We start from the raw sequence: 18,010 nt of genomic DNA, 5'->3' as shown, positions 1-18,010 counted from the left end.
ATATGATGTTGTATTTATGTTGAAAGTAACTAACTGATCATTCAGTGCAGATTGGGATTATTGTTTTTAACATTGTATGGGCTGCTCATGGTTTGAGCTGAGCTCAGGGTTACTAGTCCTGCTTCCACAAACTTGGATGAGCACCTGAACTTCAGAAGGTAGCTAAGAGAACAGGTGGTCTTGGAGGTGGAAACCGGCTTACAAAGTCCTGTTCCTCTTCTTACCCACTTGTTTTCACTCCACAGTTTGCTGTGTCTCCAGTCAATCCGGTGCAATCATTTGCGAACTGAGGATCTGGTTTTATGTGACTTCTCGTCAGAACTGACATGTGGCCTTCTGCCAAAAAACAGTTATTAGATTGTATTAAATGGTATTAAATTAGGTTATTGGTTTAAGTCTTCCAGCCCCCCCTGCCTTATACTGCACCACCAGCAGCTTCCACTCCATGGAGCAGTGGGACAAGCAGGCCGGGGCTGTGGGCAAGGCGGGAAGTGGGGCGGCCACCTTCAGCCACATCCAGCACCAAACTGCTGCCTGGAGCCGCCTGGACTGAAAGTGCCCCGTATTTAATTGTCTGCTTTTTTGGATTTGTTTTTTTTTTTTGTTTGTTTGTTTTCTGGTTCTAAATGGATTGGTTTTGTCAGCATTACCCAACAACCACCAGCCACCACCGTTACAGCCGGTGTGGGTGGGTTGACCCCGTCCCAACGGCCACTGCTGTCCTGCCACCCATGGGTCAGGGTCCCTGTGAGGACAGCCCTTGGCCCCGGGGGGAGCCATGCAGGTGGGCACGGAGGGTCACTCCAGCTCTGAGCGGTCCTGGTGGGGCAGCGGCTCAGAGTGATGAGGGAGCTGGGGCACTGGGGAGGCTGCGAGGGCCATGTTGTGCTGCTTGGCTGGGCAAGGAGAGAAGGAAGGTGAGGTGGTGGGGAGGGCAGGGACACAGGGACACACAGGGACACTGGGGAGGACTCGCTCAGCAGAAAGAGCCAGTGCCACTGCCCCGGCCCTGCCTAGCCTTCCCAGCCCCTGCAGGGTTCCATGAAGCAGCAGGTGGGAGAGCAGTTTATGTGGGTTTTCTTGTGAGAGTACATGAGGAAACCTGGAGTTTCTAAAGGTTAAGAATTAACCGTTACTACTGTCCTGTAAGAATAATAAAATACTCCACTTTGACAGCTGGACAATTGTAGGTGTAGCATATTTTAAAAACATAATCAAGAATTTGTTTCATGTCATATGCCAAAAAATGAGAACTGCAAACTAAATTTACCAGAAGTGTTATTTACACTCAAGGATTGAAGTTTCCAGCCTGTGCATTCCCAGACTCGATCTGTGCATCACCCCTGGCAAAGCTGGTGGTAACTAACATCACTGGCAGCGGTCAGAACAGTTAAGAGTTTTTTGGTTTGGGATTGTGGTCTGCTAGTAGAATAATACTACTTCAGTAGTCTAGCTTCATATGCTGAGACCAGTTTACGTTGCATCACTTTTGCTGTTGCTTGGCTCCTTTGCACCTTTACCATCAAATATCTTCTGAAGCTTTTGATGCACGTTTTCATTTATTTCATCTGCACATATTACTGCAACCTTGAACTAATCACTTAACGCTAACTTTTTACACATGGATTTAACTCAATTTTTTAAAAAATTGTTAAAGGTTTGCTAGCTTCCGATCTTCTCTTCAAGACAAGAGTTCACATTTTATGTAGGACCTAAATTTACAGAAAACCACAAAATGTCAAAATCTCTCCTGGCAAAAACTGGTCAGGGCTTATCTTCTAAGTTACCTGCATTCAAATTCTGTTTCACTAGTCCTTTTTGTTGCATGGTTTTGAAATTATTTGTCCAGTTATGATGATGATTTTTATTATGTTTTTTAATGCCTTGTGATTCTTTATAGTCATTCTGCTATGGAGAAGGATTTGGACTCTGTGAAGTGGAGAAATCTGGTCCTGACTTAAGTTAGGAAATCATACAGTAAAGCACCTGTGTGGAGGCTGAAGTGCAGGGATATCACTTATGTTCATGAAAACTACTCCTTGGTAGAGTAGTCCTCCTAGTTCTGTGGATTTTTTGATATCCTGGCTGTACGTAAGCCAAAATTCTGCTTCAGTGAAGTGTTAAAAACTTGCAGTCATACTGTCTGTAAGATTTTTTAATGTAAATAAACCCTGAGGAATTACACTATGGCAAAATTTTCATTTGGGATTTTCCTATTAGTGACTATCTAATTCATTAGATTATATACAGACCGTCTGTTTTATTTTTTCCAATGGATTATATCAATTACTTTTCAAAGAAGGAGAAAACATCACTTATTTTTAATTAGTTGTCTATGTTTTCATATGTGGATAAAGTAAGTTTGCTAGACTATTGGAAAGACTTGCTGATGAAATAACCATGTTCTTAGAGGTGGAATGTTACAGAAAATTATTTTCCAAATATTATAACTAGCTAACTACAATGGAGTTGTCATTTCTAGTCCAAAATATGGATATTGGAGCTTTGCAGAAGGCATCAATTGAAGTATTCAGGTATGAAGTCTCCTCTTTGCCTCAGCAATAAGGCACTAGACGTTTGCAAAGCCAGAGAGACTATTGGTAGCAGTACCCGTGCCTGCCAGACTGTTGCAGGAACTGCCGCAACCATTGCCCTTCCACTCCAAACCCTGCAGTGTCTCACTCCCCCACTCAAGCCCGAAGACACTGGCAGAGGTTAAGAGTCCTTATTCCAAACACAAGACGACTTAAATTTCTTGTAAGCAAGAGCATGATTCTGTTTACTCTCTTTGTGGATTTCCCAAGTACGTTCTCATTTAAAATGCAAAGTAATTATTTTACCTTTGTGAAATTGTATGGGGCGTGTGTAGCATTTGATCTTCATTAGAATTTGTTTCATTATACTCATGCTAAACTCTGTACAAGAGCCTTGTCAAATAAAAATGAGGCAGCTGTCAGCTGGAAAGGCCAATGTAGTATTTATGGGCATGGTAGTAATCCAATTAAAGTCCTCAATGTTTCCTCAGATAAAATTTTTGTAATGTACTTTTTGTTCATTTGATGCTGCATTATTATGGAATGATGAATATCACTAAACATTTCTGATAGCTATGTATTTATACAGATACTTCTTTATGGAGGTTTTCAAACAAGTCATTATATTTCATGACCAAAATACCACATTTTTGATTAACAACCTGTTTTAAAGTCTACTTTACTACTTCTAATCCATATCCGAGGCCTCCTAATGTGTTGCTATTCTACCATTTCAACAGCAGTCCAGTTACAATAAACAGATTATTTTAATGTGATAATTTCAGTAGGATGCAGTCTTGTAACTAGCATGCAGTTCCTTTATCTTAACCATTTAATTAAAATGACTACAAATGTAGACTTTACACCTACAGAACTCCTGTTATAAATATGATGTATGAAGTAGTTTATGTTAACATATTAATCACTAATTTAAAATAAAAAGGTCTTTTTCTTCTGATTCTAGGCATGCTTTTACATGTTTATTCACAATGTCAATACCATATTCTTAGTAGTAACATAAAAATGCTGATTAAAAAATCTTGCCTGTATAAAGGTTTGGTTCTGTAACTGTGTTTAAGTAAGCAGAATAGTTTGGGGTTTCTGAAACAGGTTTCCATATATCTTTTAGACGATTTTTAGCTAATATTTTGGAGACTGGTTATTTCTCTATGCTTATCTTTTGAGTTTTCTTTCTCTCTTATTTTCTTGCTGTTTCCTGTTCAGAAGTGAAAAATGGCAAATCAAAATTCCTGGTAGAGAATGGTCCATGAAGGTATTGTAGCATCTAAGTAATGGTTTCCTTAATATATGTCAAAGTGAAAAAGGGCTGGTTTTGGTTCAAAAAAGGACACAGAAGGCTGATTTGCTGATTTAGTTTTGTTTCATAATATTAAAACAGGATCCAAATGAAGATACTGAATGGAATGACATACTAAGACATTTTGGAATTCTTCCTCCAAAAGAAAAACCAAAAGATGAAACTGCAGAAATGGTTTTACACTCACAGAAAGAAGCAGGAGGCAAGTAAAATTAAAAATGTATGCCATTAGCATAAGAAAATTTGAAAAGTGGAGGTATTTTCAATAATGCTTCTTGTAACTTAGACATTGTACATTAATTATATTTTTATTTAAATTATTCAGTTATTTTAAAAACGATTCTGAATTAAACATACAACACAGTTAGTGACAAACATTATGGCATGTAACATGTATGGATCATTAATTTTCATAATTTTATAAAGGAATCAGTCAGTCTAAGCAAGATTCATGTTCTGAAAAATTAACAGTGATCTACTCCTGCATTTCTGTGTTTTCTCATACAATTACAGTTAAATAAATTGATTTTTTCTTTATCTTATGCAGAGTTATGCTAAAGTTGACTGATTTCTGAAATTAGTACATCTTTTTCTTTCATTAGCTCCATGTCTTTGTAATACTTTTCATACATTTAAAATGTTTGTAGACACTTTGGAGCACAAAAGGTGACTAATTTTTTGTTTGTTGTTTGTAGTGAAACCATATGAAAGGATGAATCTTGAAGAACTGAAGGAAGCTGAAGATGACTTTGATGAAGCTGATAGGAAAGCTATTGAAATGTACAGGTATAGTAAGACACAGTGTCTATAAATATCTGAATGGAAGGTACAAAGCAGACAGAGCTAGAGTGTTTTCATTGGTGCCCAGTGGCAGGACCAGGGCGATGGACACAGACTGAAAGACGGGAGGTTCCCTCTGAACATCAGGAAACACTTTTTCACTGTGAGGGTGACTGGGCGCTGGCACAGGTTGCCCAGTGAGGTGGTTGAGTTTCCATTCTTGGAGATGTTCTGAAGCTGTCTGGACGTGGTCCTGGGCAGCCTGCTCAAGGCTGACCCTGCGTGAGCAGGGGGTTGGACCAGATGACCTCCAGAGGTCCCTTCCAACCTCAGCTATGCTGTGATTGTGTAATTCTGTGATATACCATATACAGTTCTGAGGCATAACCGTGGCACAACCTTATTCAGCTGTTTAATAGTGCACCAATCACACACAATACCACACAGAGGCAATATGTTTCATGAATTGAGGTTCAGAAAAATTTCGCAGCTTGTATGGAGATTTAATAATTTTAGCTATATTGGACATTCACATGTATATTTTTCTAGGTATTTTACAAAGTACTCTGCTGAGTTTTGCAGAGCTTTGTACTGTAACTACAAAAAATGAGACATGCAATTTACACAGAATAAAAATGCTAATATGATGAAAATATTTCTTCTGTCTAGATTCTACCTGCAATTACTGCTTTTGCATTGTTAAAACGACTAAAATAGTTCTAGTGCAAACACAGTGTATTTAGTGTTGTATTCTCATAGGAAAATAATAATTCACATAACTGTGGAAGTTGCAAACCTAAATTATAATACATTGTTGCTAGAGTATAATAACATTGCACATGTATTATTTAATCTTTTTCGAAAAAGCCACTTTTATAGTGGCTTTCAGTTAGTAAAATTAATAGCTGCTTTTAGTTCAACAAATCTGAGTGAGGCACTTGCCTTTTCTACCTTACAAATATTTTTATAGATGAAGACTGCCATCTACTGTTTTTACATACCAGTTTTCATGAATTTTTGTGAAATTGTCTGCACTGGTAGTTCTTCCTCAAACTAATCTCAGAAAAACTAATGTCAGAAAAACAGTTAGTACCTGCTTGATTTTTTTCTTGCATTGTCTCAAATGATAAACCTTTGTGCAACATGTTTTTTCTTCAGGTTTCACAAATCTGATACTGAGGAATATAAAACAAAGAAAATGTATTTTACTGTTATCTTATTGAATAAATATTAGCATGGAAGCCTTTCCAGCTCTGAAATTATGTTAGAAGACCTTGAGCTAAAGTGTTACTCAAAGCATTTATTAGAATAACAGAGAAATGCACTACAAATTATTTTAAAGTGCATTTATTATGTTCCAAATGCTTAATTATTACTTTTTAATTAGGCAGCAACGCTTGCAAGAATGGAAATGTCTTCTGAGGATGCAAAAATACGGAGAGTTAAGAGAAATTTCTGGAGAGCAGTATGTAAAGGAAGTTACAAATGCTCCAGAGGATGTTTGGGTTATAATTCATCTTTATCGGACAAGGTAATTACTTTCTTGTTTAAGATGTTGAATACTTCAATCCAGAGAATTGAACTGGTAATTAAAAAGCAATACCAAGAAAAATGAAATACAATAGACTAATGAAATGGCAATTGTTTGGAGGCAATGGAATCACAGCATGGGACCTCCTTGTCAATTCACTTAATGAGAATTAATCATGTGAGTTTTGCTCCATTATATGAAAAATGTCTTTTGCTATGTATAATTATCACCGTGTACTGAGCTTCATTCAGATTTCTGAATTTCACTGAGAAAGTGGTATCCACTGTCTGTGCTATGGGAAGTTCCTTTGCAGACTCTTCTCAGCAGGAGTGCTCTAACAGGATTATTCTACCTTCATTTGCCCTTTGACTCAAACAAATCAAAAGCCCAATAGGAAAAGTCTCAGTCATGAAAACTGAGGAAAGCTAGGGAATTCGTTAGTTTATCCATTCCCTGATAAATTCTCTAATGGTAGCAGAAGTTGTGACAGGATCCAGCACAAACATCAAAGGACTCCCAGGATTAGTTCAGCATGTTAGCAACTCTATCAGATGTTTTTCAAAAGCACTGAGAATTGGTATGGAATGTCGAATGCATTTTCTAGATTCAGATCGGCTTTCTCTTTTCCTTCTCTTTAAGCCTGTTGTGAGGAATCTTCTTTGATTCTTCTCAGTTATCAGGAACTGAGTATTATTTCCAGAAGCAACAGGAATAGGTGAATCAAATTTGCTCAAAATACAGTAATTTAAATTTACAGATCTGAAGAAAGAAAATAGCATTTTTTCTTGCATTTCCTTGTTTTTGTTTACTGGAGAACCAACTCCATGTTTTTTTCATTGCATAAATATGAGCCTGTGATGAAACTCAAAATTCCTGAAGAAGGAGAAGCTGCTGCTGGAACGTGTTGAGGGTCCACAGACTGAATCAGGTTCTTGAACTTCAGTCAGTTACAACTAAGATCTTAACTTCTAAAAGGTTAATTGCCTGGAGTGGAACAAAACCCCCTTTTTTAGAGTAGAAAATGAAACTGAGGCATAATGCTTGAAGCATCTGGTAGCTTTACTGACATGTTATAGACTGTGCCTATTATGTATTTTTACTTGGGCAGCTCTTTAAATCACAATGATCTTAAAAGAAGCTAAATAAAATTTGTGGTGCAATTCTTATAGCAAATTAAGGTAGAAGCAGACTATAGGAAAAGGTACATTTATTAAAAAATAAAGCCTTTTAACTTTTTTTAACAAATCATTTATACTGCAAACGTCATCATACTTCCTTATTCTTTTCTAGCATCCCAATGTGTTTACTGGTTAACAGACATCTCAGCCTGCTAGCCAGGAAGTTCCCAGAAGTCAAGTTTCTCAAAGCCATTGTAAACAGCTGCATTCAGAATTACAATGACAGATGTTTACCTACAATACTTGTGTATAAAACTGGTGAAATAAAAGGCAGGTTCATTGGCATAGCTGAATGTGGCGGAATATACCTTGAAGTGGAAGGTATGGGAAATATTTTTAAATAATTCACATTATTAAAAAAATATGCTGTTTGTAATCATTAAATCTACATATCACTGCCTAAAGGTTTGGTGTTTTTTTTGTGGAAAAAAGACTGCAAAAAGCAAAGAATTAATTTATCTAATTCTCTAGTAATTGTGTTGACTAGCCATGGATATTTTGCAGTTTCATGGTTAGATATTTTACTGAGATAAAGCTGAGTTGTCACAAGGATGATTCTATTTTTTGTTGCTGTTGAGATGGAGTCCAGTCTTTGTAATAAAAGTCCTTTTCCTCTCAAGCGAGAATTTATTGCAATTATCAGAGTAAATCGTAATTTGTTTTTACAGAGCTCGAATGGAAACTAGCAGAAGTTGGAGCAATAGAAACTGACTTAAAAGAAAACCCCCAAAAGAGCATTATGAACATAATGACACTGGCAGTGCAAAATATTTCTGCTCATGAAGACACCAATACAAAAAGCAGTGATGTGATGAAACCACATATTACTTGAGAAAACATTAATGCATATCATCTGTTCTGACAAAAAATAGCTCACGTACACTTTTCCAGCCCTTCGGTAAGCCTCAAACAATTAAAAAAAGTGTTTTTGTTTCACTTGTACATTCTTTGGTTTTGATTTGTGGAAGAAAATGGATGTAGTGAATGAAAGCCATACTTGCCTTTAGGTACATAGAGATGGTTGTCATTGACACAGAGAGTCTGGATTCTCAGTTTCATACAAACTCTGCTTAAATGGAATGGGAAAAGGAGGGTATTAGCTGGTGGGCTCAAAGCCATACTTTCTTCCTCCTTTTCTCCAGCATAGGTACAAAATACTCATTTAATTCTCAGTGAAATGACTGTAGTGGAACTCTGCTAAATACTTTCCCAGTTCCCCCCTTTAAAAAGGGTGACCCAAAGTCTATGATGTGCCTGGTGATATAAAATTGGGATTTGGCCCTGAATGCACTGACTAATAGTTCCACTCGTTCGACAGGTGTTCAAGAATTTTCTCCAGTGTCAAGGATAATCTTCCCACTATTTGAGAATACTGACAAGTGGATTAATTGTTCCTTCCTAACAAAACTAAGTATAGCCTTAACAAAGTCGTTTACGATACAAATGTAGGTAAGCAATGCTACATGAGTGAATGAAGAGACCATGCTCCTGATTCAACATTTTTTATTATGAGTACTGAATCAAACTGCATTGTATTACTGTTATTTTTCCAGTGACTCATCACCAAAAATAAAAAGCAGCAATCTCAATGTGCTAATGAAGACTCAGTTATATACAGCTGATATGGTTTATAGCATCAGGATGCATAAAGGAAAGCGAGACAGAAACAGTTCACTTAACGCTCAGGACACAGATACCTAAGAAAAACAATTAACATTAGCCATTTTTTTTTCCACCCAGTAGGATACAGATGCAGTATTAGTAGACACCTACCGGTAGATACTATTGTAAAAACTTATCTTTTGCAGATTCAAAGAGATAACTAGTAGATGCATTTCATTTCAGACATACTGGGTTATCTGCCACTTCAAACCAGAAAGCTAACTAGTAGTTTTAAATGTAAATAAGTCATCAGTGACTTTAGATAGTTCCACAGTCATGTTAGGTGAGTATCAGTGTTGGCTGCTACAAAAGGAATACTACCACCTGGTTCCTCTTAGTGGTGAGCCTCCTTCCTGCTTGCGTGGCTGCTGTGAGGTACACAAACACAACACACAACTGTATCAGTGCTGGTGGTGTCACACTGGAAGTAACAGGAGCGGTCAGCAGCTATGACAGGAAAGGGCCTTTGCTCCCCTTGCTTCCTCCAAGTGACCACGTGATCATGATTACAGCCATCACACGAGACAAAGCAGCAGCAAAATCCAAGGTTAAAAGCAGATGTTTCTGGTTCTTAATCTGTTACACCATTTGTAGGGAAAGGGCCTCGGCATGAACATTAGTGACTCTTGCTTTACAAGGATTATGTACATTGTGACAGGCTTTCAAGTCAGCATCTTTGTTCTGATTTTAGTATTCTGGAGTGATATGAAATTTAGTTTCAAAATCTGCTTCCTCAAACAGATCCTCTTCGGAATGCCAGTGAGGATCAAAAAGAAACATTCTGAGCAGATGATTGTTTTATGACTCTGAAGTGTCTTGTGCACAAGACGGTGATGACAGTTCTGTAGGAAACGCAGCCATAGTTAATGGAAGTGCATCAGAAATTTCTGCATTTCAGGCCTTTTATTGTCACATCACTCAATAACTCACAAAAGATTCACTGGTCATAATTTGGCAATCTCTGAAAATTATGTTGGCTGTCATGCAACATTTGTGAGTGAAACAAAGCTATCAGTACGCATTAGAGCAAACTCACATTGACAATAAGAGCCAGAAAAATAGTATTTCTAGGTGGAGAATTATTTCATAAAACTACCACACAATTTTTAATCTGTCTGTCCTGTTCCTTCAGAAGCCTTTAAAATATTTTCAAAAGAAAAGATGCATTAAAAAAATGACCTTGGTTAGGCCATAACCTTGGCAGAAAATGGAAATGCATGTGATTTCCACAGCTATGTTGCCTGTTTTAATCTTGTCAGGTTGCAAAACATAAGATGTGCAAGCCACAAAGGGTAAGTTGCTACTGCAACACTGAAGCAGGTAAGTGTTATGCTCCCAGAGATGCAAGGTCTGAAGAGAGACATTACAGTATCTCTACTTTGTTTTCCTCGATAATTACTACTGGTTACTAAAGATCATGTGGCAAACTCCATACATATAGCTTGATGCTATTTTTACCCTCCTAATTTCTTGGCCATATTCTATCTAGTTCTGGTAATTTTGCATTTTTGTTGAAAACATTCCTGCATTTTCTCCTGGATTTTCCATTTCTGCTGTATCCTATTATTTTCACTCCATTTCATCACAGGAACATTATCCTTTGCATGAGTAATGAAATTATTAATTTTGTTTATCACATTTTCCTCAATTGAAAGCTAGAAATAGAGCAATAGGGGCGAATAGAATAGAAATAGAATAGAACAGAGCAATGGAATGAGTAAGTAACAAAAATAAGTGGTTTTACTAATGCTTTTCAGAATTCTTCCAGTGGAAAAACTGAGCACATGGTTAGTTCTTTAGCAGCACTACTCTTAAAGAGGTTCTTGTCCCTACAATACCTTTGCATAAGACTTTGGTCACAAGATGAGTCAAATGGGCAAACTGATCTAGCTGAAAAGTAATCCAGAAAGAAAATTCCATGAGATTTTGCAGCCGAGTTCCTACTTCATTCCAGACACAAACACCAATTAAGCTTCTATACACATTTGTAATTGTGCTTTTAGACATATTGCTGTTTAGGAGACCAACTGAAAAATCAACATATTTGCAACTGAGAAAGAAAACTGGGAATATTTACATGCTATTACCACCAAGAAACATTTTATTTTACAGAAAACAGTTTGCTGCTATGTTCTGCTGCATACTCTAACATAGTCACTGCACATGTAAGCATATTCCAGTCCTGCAGTAGTAGCATGGCTGGAATCCATTACAGTTGTACATAACAACTGTGCACTATCAGTCATCTGATTAACTCTGATACCTGATGCTGTTTATTAGCTAGGCTGGTTCTCAACTTTCTCTGCAAAGTCAATAATACAGACATATCTTACAGTTTTTATAAGCCTTACCAAGACACAAACACAAGAATTCTAACATTTTTTACCAAAGATTGTCCTGCTAATTCCCACTACAGCTGTGTTTTCCTCAGCTGTTTTCTGAGCTAACCTACACAACATCAACGTGTCGTTTGCCTAACAAAAATACTTCAACCCCAAACAGGGCACTTCAGTTTATCAAGTTCGCAATTACTCTTTTACCTTGCAGCCACATTAAAAAAACCTCCAAACTGTAAGGTCTTGCAAACAATAAGAACAGACTTAAATTGCTGAAAGTAGGAAAGTTACTTGCTGTGAACCCTTCATCACTTTGGTGGTCCAGAAACCTCCCAGACCTCAACAGCCAATATTACTACTCCACGAACTGTACAAACAGTGCAACATTGGTACGGTAATTTTAAGGTTCTAAGATTTTATTAGCTGTCGAGATATTAAATTTAGCTATGGCCATTTCTTATTTTTAAAATTTGGTAATACTGTTTTATAACACCGGTATTAAAAACATTTCACACAGGCAGAAGGACTGAGACGATCAAGTCTGTTCTCTGCCACTCCGTTAAGCTTTACCAGCATATACATAAAAAATAAACCACCGACTACCACCCGGAGGGATCGCCTGTATCCCAAAATAACTTGTGGTAGCACGTCTATTCCCAGCGAGCACCGAGACGCTGTTTATTCCCCACCGGGTTCCGCGCCGAGGCTCAGGCGCTGCCGTACGGCGCCGTGCACCAGTTTCACTGCTTCGCCTCCGTTCGCGGAGACTCCTCCGAGCCCTCGGCTCCTGGCTCTGCGCCCGCCTGCAAAACAAGCCCCCGAGCATCCTGCATGGCAGCGGCGGCAGCCGCCCCGGCCACGCCGCAAAGCGGTATCACCCGCAGCCTCCCACAGCGCCGCTGTCCGGAGGCTGAGCGCGGCCGGGCACGGGCACGGGCACGGGCACGGGCACGGGCACCGTCCCCGCTCCCCGGCTCCTCACCTCGCAGCCCAGCTACCGTCAGCTCAGTGAGCCCTGACGTTCCAGGCCGAAGACATGACGCTGCCGGGTCTCGCCGCGCCGGGCTTCCCCAGTCTCCAGGACAAGACCCCGCAGGAGCGCCGCCCACCGCGGCCGACAGCCGAGGCACCGCGACCACGGCCATTTCCAGCCCCGGCGGAGCGGGGTGAGGCGAGGTGAGGTGAGGTGAGCCCAGCTCGGGGGGGCGTGGCGCCCACTGCGCCTGTGCAGCCCCGCGCGCCCAGCCCTACGCTGCCCGGACGGCTCCCAGGCGGGCGGCTGCGCACGCGTAGGAAGGCGGGTGGAGAGCCGGGGATCACCTCCCCGCGCGCCGCCGCTACTGCGCTTGCGCGGTGGAGGCGCCGCGCGAGGGGCCCGTCGCTGCGGGTTGCAGTGCGCCCCGGCGCACGCGCGGTGGCGCGAGGCGCCTCTGCTGCCGACGGTGGGCTCGTCGGCGCAGGCGCGGTGACGGGGGAGTCCCGGGCCCGGCTGCTGGTGCTGCCGCTGGAGGAGGCTCTGTGCCGGCGGCGGGCTCGGGGCTGCGCGCAGGGAGCGGCGTTCGCCGGGAGAGGTCGGGCGGGCAGCGGCCGTGCGGGGCCGGGTAAGGAGGGCGCTGCGGGGCGGGCGGCTCCGCCGGGCCCGGTTGCGGCGGGGGGAAGGCGGGGGACGCCGCGGAGCGGGGCCGGTAAAGTTTGACAGCGCCGGCGGGTCCCCCGCCGCCAGGGCAGCCGCGGCGCGCGAGGAGGGCAGCGGCTGCCCTTGGGCCGCGCGCGGGCGGGGGCGGGGGCGGCCGCCGCCGGGGGCGGGGGGCGCTCGCGGGGCACCCGCTAGGCCCGGTGACCCACTTTGCTCCTGTCACAACTCCCGGGCACGTTTGGAGCCCTGCCCGCCTGGCCCAGCGCCCGCCCGGCCGCTCCAGCCCCCACCGCCTGGGCTGCGCGCAGGCAGGGCGGGCGCGGGACTCCCCGGCATCCCCCGCCGCCCTGTCGAACCGAGCCGCCGCCGGCCCATCGGCGGGGCGGCGGGCAGAGCCGCGGGCGGCGCCTCACCCCGGGGGACGGCCGCCGCTGCTCCCCTCCGTGGGGCGGCTCGTCTGGCGGCTGCCGGAGGGGCTCGCCCGTCCCCGCCGCCCCGCGCGTGGGGCAGCTTTTCCGCGGCGGCTCCGCGCAACGCGGTGAGCGGGGAAAGTGTTTACAAGGCGCGCAGCCGGCTGCGCTGGGGCCGCGGCCGTAGGTGCCCGCCCGGCGGCTGGGCCGTGAGGAGGCGGCTGGGCCGCGGCGGCCCCCGGGCGGTTCCTGCGGCGGGACAGCTCTGCCGGGCCCCGGGTTCCCGGCGGTTGCATGGTGCCGGGCGCTGCTGCGGCGCCAGGTCTCCCTGTGGCAGGTGGACTAGAGCCGCGGCGTACAAGGATGAGTTACCCACTTCGTGGGCTTATTTTTTTATTATCTGATAACTTTATTCTAGTTTCTATGATGTATCTTTGCTCTTAAACATGAGAACTTTTCAATAGCCCCCAATCGTCTCCCGACTTGCATGCATCCTTAAAATCAGTGTGTCAAATACCCCACGCATATGTGTGTGAAGTATGGACCGGTGAGGGATTAAGAAATCCGTGGTACTTCACGTTTGTGTTTCTGTTAAAATAGACTTGGATTTTTCGTTGGCTTCACTTTCAAATTTCGAGTAATTTAGGCCTGATTATGAGTTTGAAATGTGTTTTTCATGCAGAAGAGTGCTTGTAAACTAATCGAGCATATTTGTAGTGAGATTTTTATAAGGTTGTTGTTTATAAGGCAGTTGTTTTTATGTGCATGTTAAAAGTTGACCTACTAAGAGGCACAAGGAAAGTCAGATATAGTTCTAGCTGGATATGAAGCAGCATGTAGAGACAGAGTGCCTGATTGTAGATCCTGATCCTCTAAATCCTTAAAGTAAGGTGTTTTTTTGATGACACAGTTTGACAAGCAATGCTTTTGGTAGCAATGTTGATTTAAACAGGCCTGTCTGTTGCTTGCTCCCAACTCTCACCTCTTTGCTGCCTCCCGCAGCTGTGCCAACACAAGGGTTCACAGAACCCTGTCCTGTAACAGGGTTGGGGAAATGATCCAGGTTAAAATTAACTACCTTTTTTTTTTTTTTTTAATGTGGTTATATTTAGCGTAGATCATTTATCTGTGTGACAGGTGTGGCAGAAGGCAAGAGGATTGTTTAAGTAAATACTCTAGTGAAAGAAATACTTGAGAAATACACCTGAATTGTGGTAGTCCTGGTGAAGTTCAATGTAAGCAGTTGCAGTTGTTTTGCACTGTTCAGTCTTACAAGAATAAAATTGATTTTGTCCGTGAATATCTGTGGGTTTTGGGCCTGTTGTTTGAAACTAGACAGTATTTGTTAAAATAGAGAGGAATTCTACTTGACAGGACAAGTAACCACATTTTTTTTTTTATAAATTTGATTTTCATATATATCCATTTAAGATACTTTTTAAAAAATGCTACAGATGCTGCCTTCAGATTAGAAGTTACATGGTTGGGTCAGGGATTATTGCTTGAACATGGGTGCTAGCTTTTTAAAGTCTGAGAATTTTGTTGGTAAGGCAAGAGTTGTTCCTTCTTAAGAAACAGTCTAAAAAGGAAAATAATAACTCCCGGGTTGATATTTAGTAGTTTAAGATGTCATTCAGCCATGTTTTGTTTTTTATTTCTTCCGCTTCATGTACTTGCATAGAAAAGTTTAACACATATAGGTAAAATAAAAGGACTTGAGAAAAGCAGAGAGTAGTTTCTTTACTAATGCTCTAAGGACCCCATAAACACTCTGTTCTAGCTAATTTTTGTACTAAGCAATTTAAGAACTTCAGTGGTAATTACTTTAAATGCAATTTGTAGTGTTGGTTAATTGTCTTGTTAGTATAGAATTTCATCAGAGTCCTGAATCTTCATGGATAGATTGGTCTTGCCAAGGCAATTCCTGCTTTCAGGAGCTTTGTGCTTTTGCTATTTTTTTGCCCCTATTCTAAATTTGTGCAAAAAGTTCAAGGTATAAATTAGAGGTAGAAATATTGACCCCCACCCTCCCCATATGTTCTTTATGTGAAATGTTTTTTTCAACTTGAAAAGCTGTGACTTTTTTTTTTTTTTTTTTTTTTTTTTTTACTAAAAGTAATAGACTTGTATTGAAAATAGTTGTGAATCAAAAACAGCGTTTTCTTCTCTAGGTAATTTCATCATTTGAAAACAGCTCCTTTTTTAGTTATGCACCTCTTCAGGAGAGATGTATAATTTGCTGTCTAAAGTCTCACAGTTTCAGTCTGATTTTGTAGATTGAAGAATATGGATAATTCTCCTCTTAAAATAGAAAGTTAGTACCCTAATACGGTTTTTAATACGAAACACACAATATAATTAGGAATTAAGCTAAGATGCCTTCCTTTGAATTACACTATAATGAGTTAATTTTTCTTGAGAAAAAGACTTTGAAATAAAGAAAAGCACATTTTAGTGTTTCACCCTTTTAAAAGTACCGGTTTCTGTATGAACACTAGAAATGGTAAAGGCCAGATGATGAAGCAGATCTAGAAATGTTTCTGAGGATAGGTGGTATTAGTAAATAGTTGTGTGACAAAGACAGTAGTATTTGTTCCTGCCATTCTCACCTTCTATTTATTTATTTTACAAAGTATTTTTAAACTTTCTGTGCTAATTGAGCTGGTTTACCCTGTAGAAAGCTGTACTGGCACCACTGGAGAGGTGGCACAAGAATAGGAGAGAGTCTCCAGGCTGCTGAGAGAGCAGTAGCTGTTCTAAGGTAGATTTATCTCTGGAGGGGAAGAAAAAATATCTGTGGGACTATAGACAAAAAGTGGCCAAACCATTCAACTATCTTTCTCATCTTCTACTAATGCTGAATTATCATTAATAGTATTGGTAGTATTTGGAATTTAGTGGTCTTTCAGGATAGAAAGAGGTGTAGGAAGCTCATCTTCAGCTGTGTAGCAGAGTCTGAAGTGAAAGATTCCAGTGTCTCTGCGTAACTCTGGCAAAGCAAATTGGTGGCAAATCCATTGGGAAGGGATGTCAGGCCCAGGTCCTTTCCCCAGGTCCACCTGGGGAAAACAACTTAGAGTTGCAGTTGGTTATTTTTTTAGTTTGAAACCGTTTGTTGGAGGTTCCCATGTTAATTTGTTGCAGGAGTTAAAGGTGTGAAATGCAAAAGCACAGAAGAGGAAGGAGACTTGTGGTTAACGCAGTTGCTTGCTGCCCTGAAGGACTGAATTCTCATCCCCTACTGCTGCCACAAAATTCCTTTGTAATGCAAAGGCCGCTCTAATTTGGGCATACCTCATGTCTGAGTGTTTAATTTTATAGTCTTAATATTCTCTTACCCTACTTTTTGTGTATCATATAAATTCTTAATTATAGCCGCTTTCAGAATATATAATTACATATGTAAAAAGTTTTGTTACTCTGCGGTTGTCATATATCTAGTATTATGTAGAAGCAACAAGGCTTCTCAGATTCTTTCAGCAGTTTAGCGTTGCGCACTCTGGATTCTTTCCAACTGTTACATTTTGTCATTAAAATCAATTCAGTTTTTTTTCTTGTTGTGCACTGATGTTCTGAGGAGCATTGTGGAGTTTATTATAAAATCATTGTTAGTAGTATTAATATTTTATTAAATATAGATCCTTAAAAATTAGACACAGCCTATCAGATTCAAGGCTGGTAAAGACATATTTAAAGAGTGAAGCTTAGTAGATACTATAAGTATTACTTATCTTCATGATAAAAATGTAGCCAAATGAGGCACAAATGTGGCTACTTAATTACTTTGTCCTTATAATTAGTGTTCAATTATCTCTGAATACATGAGAAAATTTCAGTTTTGAAGCTAATATTATTTTACCCATAATGACAGTCTGGTACCACAAGATAAATGGTGCTAGAATATTATGCTTATGTTAAAATGAAAGAAGACAATTCCTGGAGTAAGACAGATACATTCAAAGTGGATTTTTGAAATAATGTGCCCTTGTTCTATGGAGGTCCTTTAGAATTCCATTAAAAAGAATATTTGCAGATATCACTAGGAAGTTTTTTGGTGTATATTATTTTGGTGTACAGATCTATGAAATAATATAGTGAAGTAAAAACTGTGGTTTAAATGGGTTTTGGATTTCTAGTCCCAACTAAAATTGTAGCCATGGCTAAATTTTACAGATCTCTAGATTTTTACTAGTAAAGCACCTTGAGGTTTTGTTTTCCCCCAGATCTTCCATGATCTTGTCACAACTGAGTATCTTGGCATCTAAATCTGTTTACTGAGGAACGATGCAGTTTACTATTCATAAATTAGGCAATCTGTAAATTAGGCATTCACTTGTCTGAAGGCATGTTCAAACCACACCTTGGGCACACCTGTGGGGTTGGACTCAGACCAAATCCCTGTGGTGACTGTCTCTTTTGTTCAAAAACACAAAGGGAGGAGGAGAAGGTGTTTTGTTGGTGTCATCTTTAAAAAAATAAATCAAACCACCCACCCCCTCGAAAAATAACAAGAGAACACCAAGAAACCAACAAAAACACAAACCCTAGAAATCCACTTTTCCTTGTGCACAAAATGATTGAAGTCTAATTGGGACAAAGAGAAATATTAGGCCACTTATTTTCTT

At 40.8% G+C, this 18,010-nt stretch overlaps 2 protein-coding genes and 1 long non-coding RNA gene across 19 annotated transcripts in view; 2 read left to right on the top strand and 1 right to left on the bottom strand.

The window, feature by feature from the left end:
* Positions 1–692: 692 nt before the first annotated feature.
* PDCL2 (phosducin like 2) lies at positions 693–8,283 on the top strand. Of its 4 annotated transcripts, none has more exons than XM_021285925.2 (6): positions 693–784; positions 3,934–4,054; positions 4,548–4,638; positions 6,020–6,163; positions 7,454–7,662; positions 8,010–8,283. In XM_021285925.2, exons 1-6 carry the CDS (start codon positions 779–781, stop codon positions 8,171–8,173), a joined length of 735 nt encoding a protein of 244 aa, XP_021141600.2. In that variant the 5' UTR covers positions 693–778; the 3' UTR covers positions 8,174–8,283. The 4 variants fall into 4 exon arrangements, with proteins under 4 accessions (XP_021141600.2, XP_021141599.2, XP_064917017.1 ...); XM_021285924.2 differs by lacking the exon at positions 693–784 and adding an exon at positions 3,763–3,807; XM_065060945.1 differs by lacking the exon at positions 693–784 and having other exon boundaries at positions 3,778–4,072.
* Positions 8,284–8,827: 544 nt separating this feature from the next.
* Positions 8,828–12,704, bottom strand: LOC135579351 (uncharacterized). Its single transcript, XR_010472220.1, has 2 exons — positions 12,322–12,704; positions 8,828–12,142 (listed from the first exon to the last, which is right to left on the bottom strand). It is a non-coding gene; the product is annotated as an uncharacterized LOC135579351 (long non-coding RNA).
* Positions 12,705–12,796: 92 nt separating this feature from the next.
* CLOCK (clock circadian regulator) overlaps positions 12,797–18,010 on the top strand; it is a 64,820-nt gene continuing 59,606 nt past the window's right edge. For 4 of the 14 annotated variants that reach the window (XM_065060933.1, XM_065060927.1, XM_065060938.1 and 1 more), the window contains exon 1: positions 12,798–12,940. The gene's annotated coding sequence lies outside the window, so the exon portion shown is untranslated. Of the gene's footprint in view, positions 12,941–13,496; positions 13,514–18,010 lie in introns of those variants that run through there. The other 10 variants (XM_065060936.1, XM_065060934.1, XM_065060935.1 and 7 more) reach the window with 7 other exon arrangements.

The sequence above is a fragment of the Columba livia genome, chromosome 4, assembly GCF_036013475.1.
Source record: "Columba livia isolate bColLiv1 breed racing homer chromosome 4, bColLiv1.pat.W.v2, whole genome shotgun sequence".
In the NCBI taxonomy this organism is placed as follows: domain Eukaryota; kingdom Metazoa; phylum Chordata; class Aves; order Columbiformes; family Columbidae; genus Columba; species Columba livia.
This window is presented reverse-complemented; position numbering and strand designations above follow the sequence as displayed.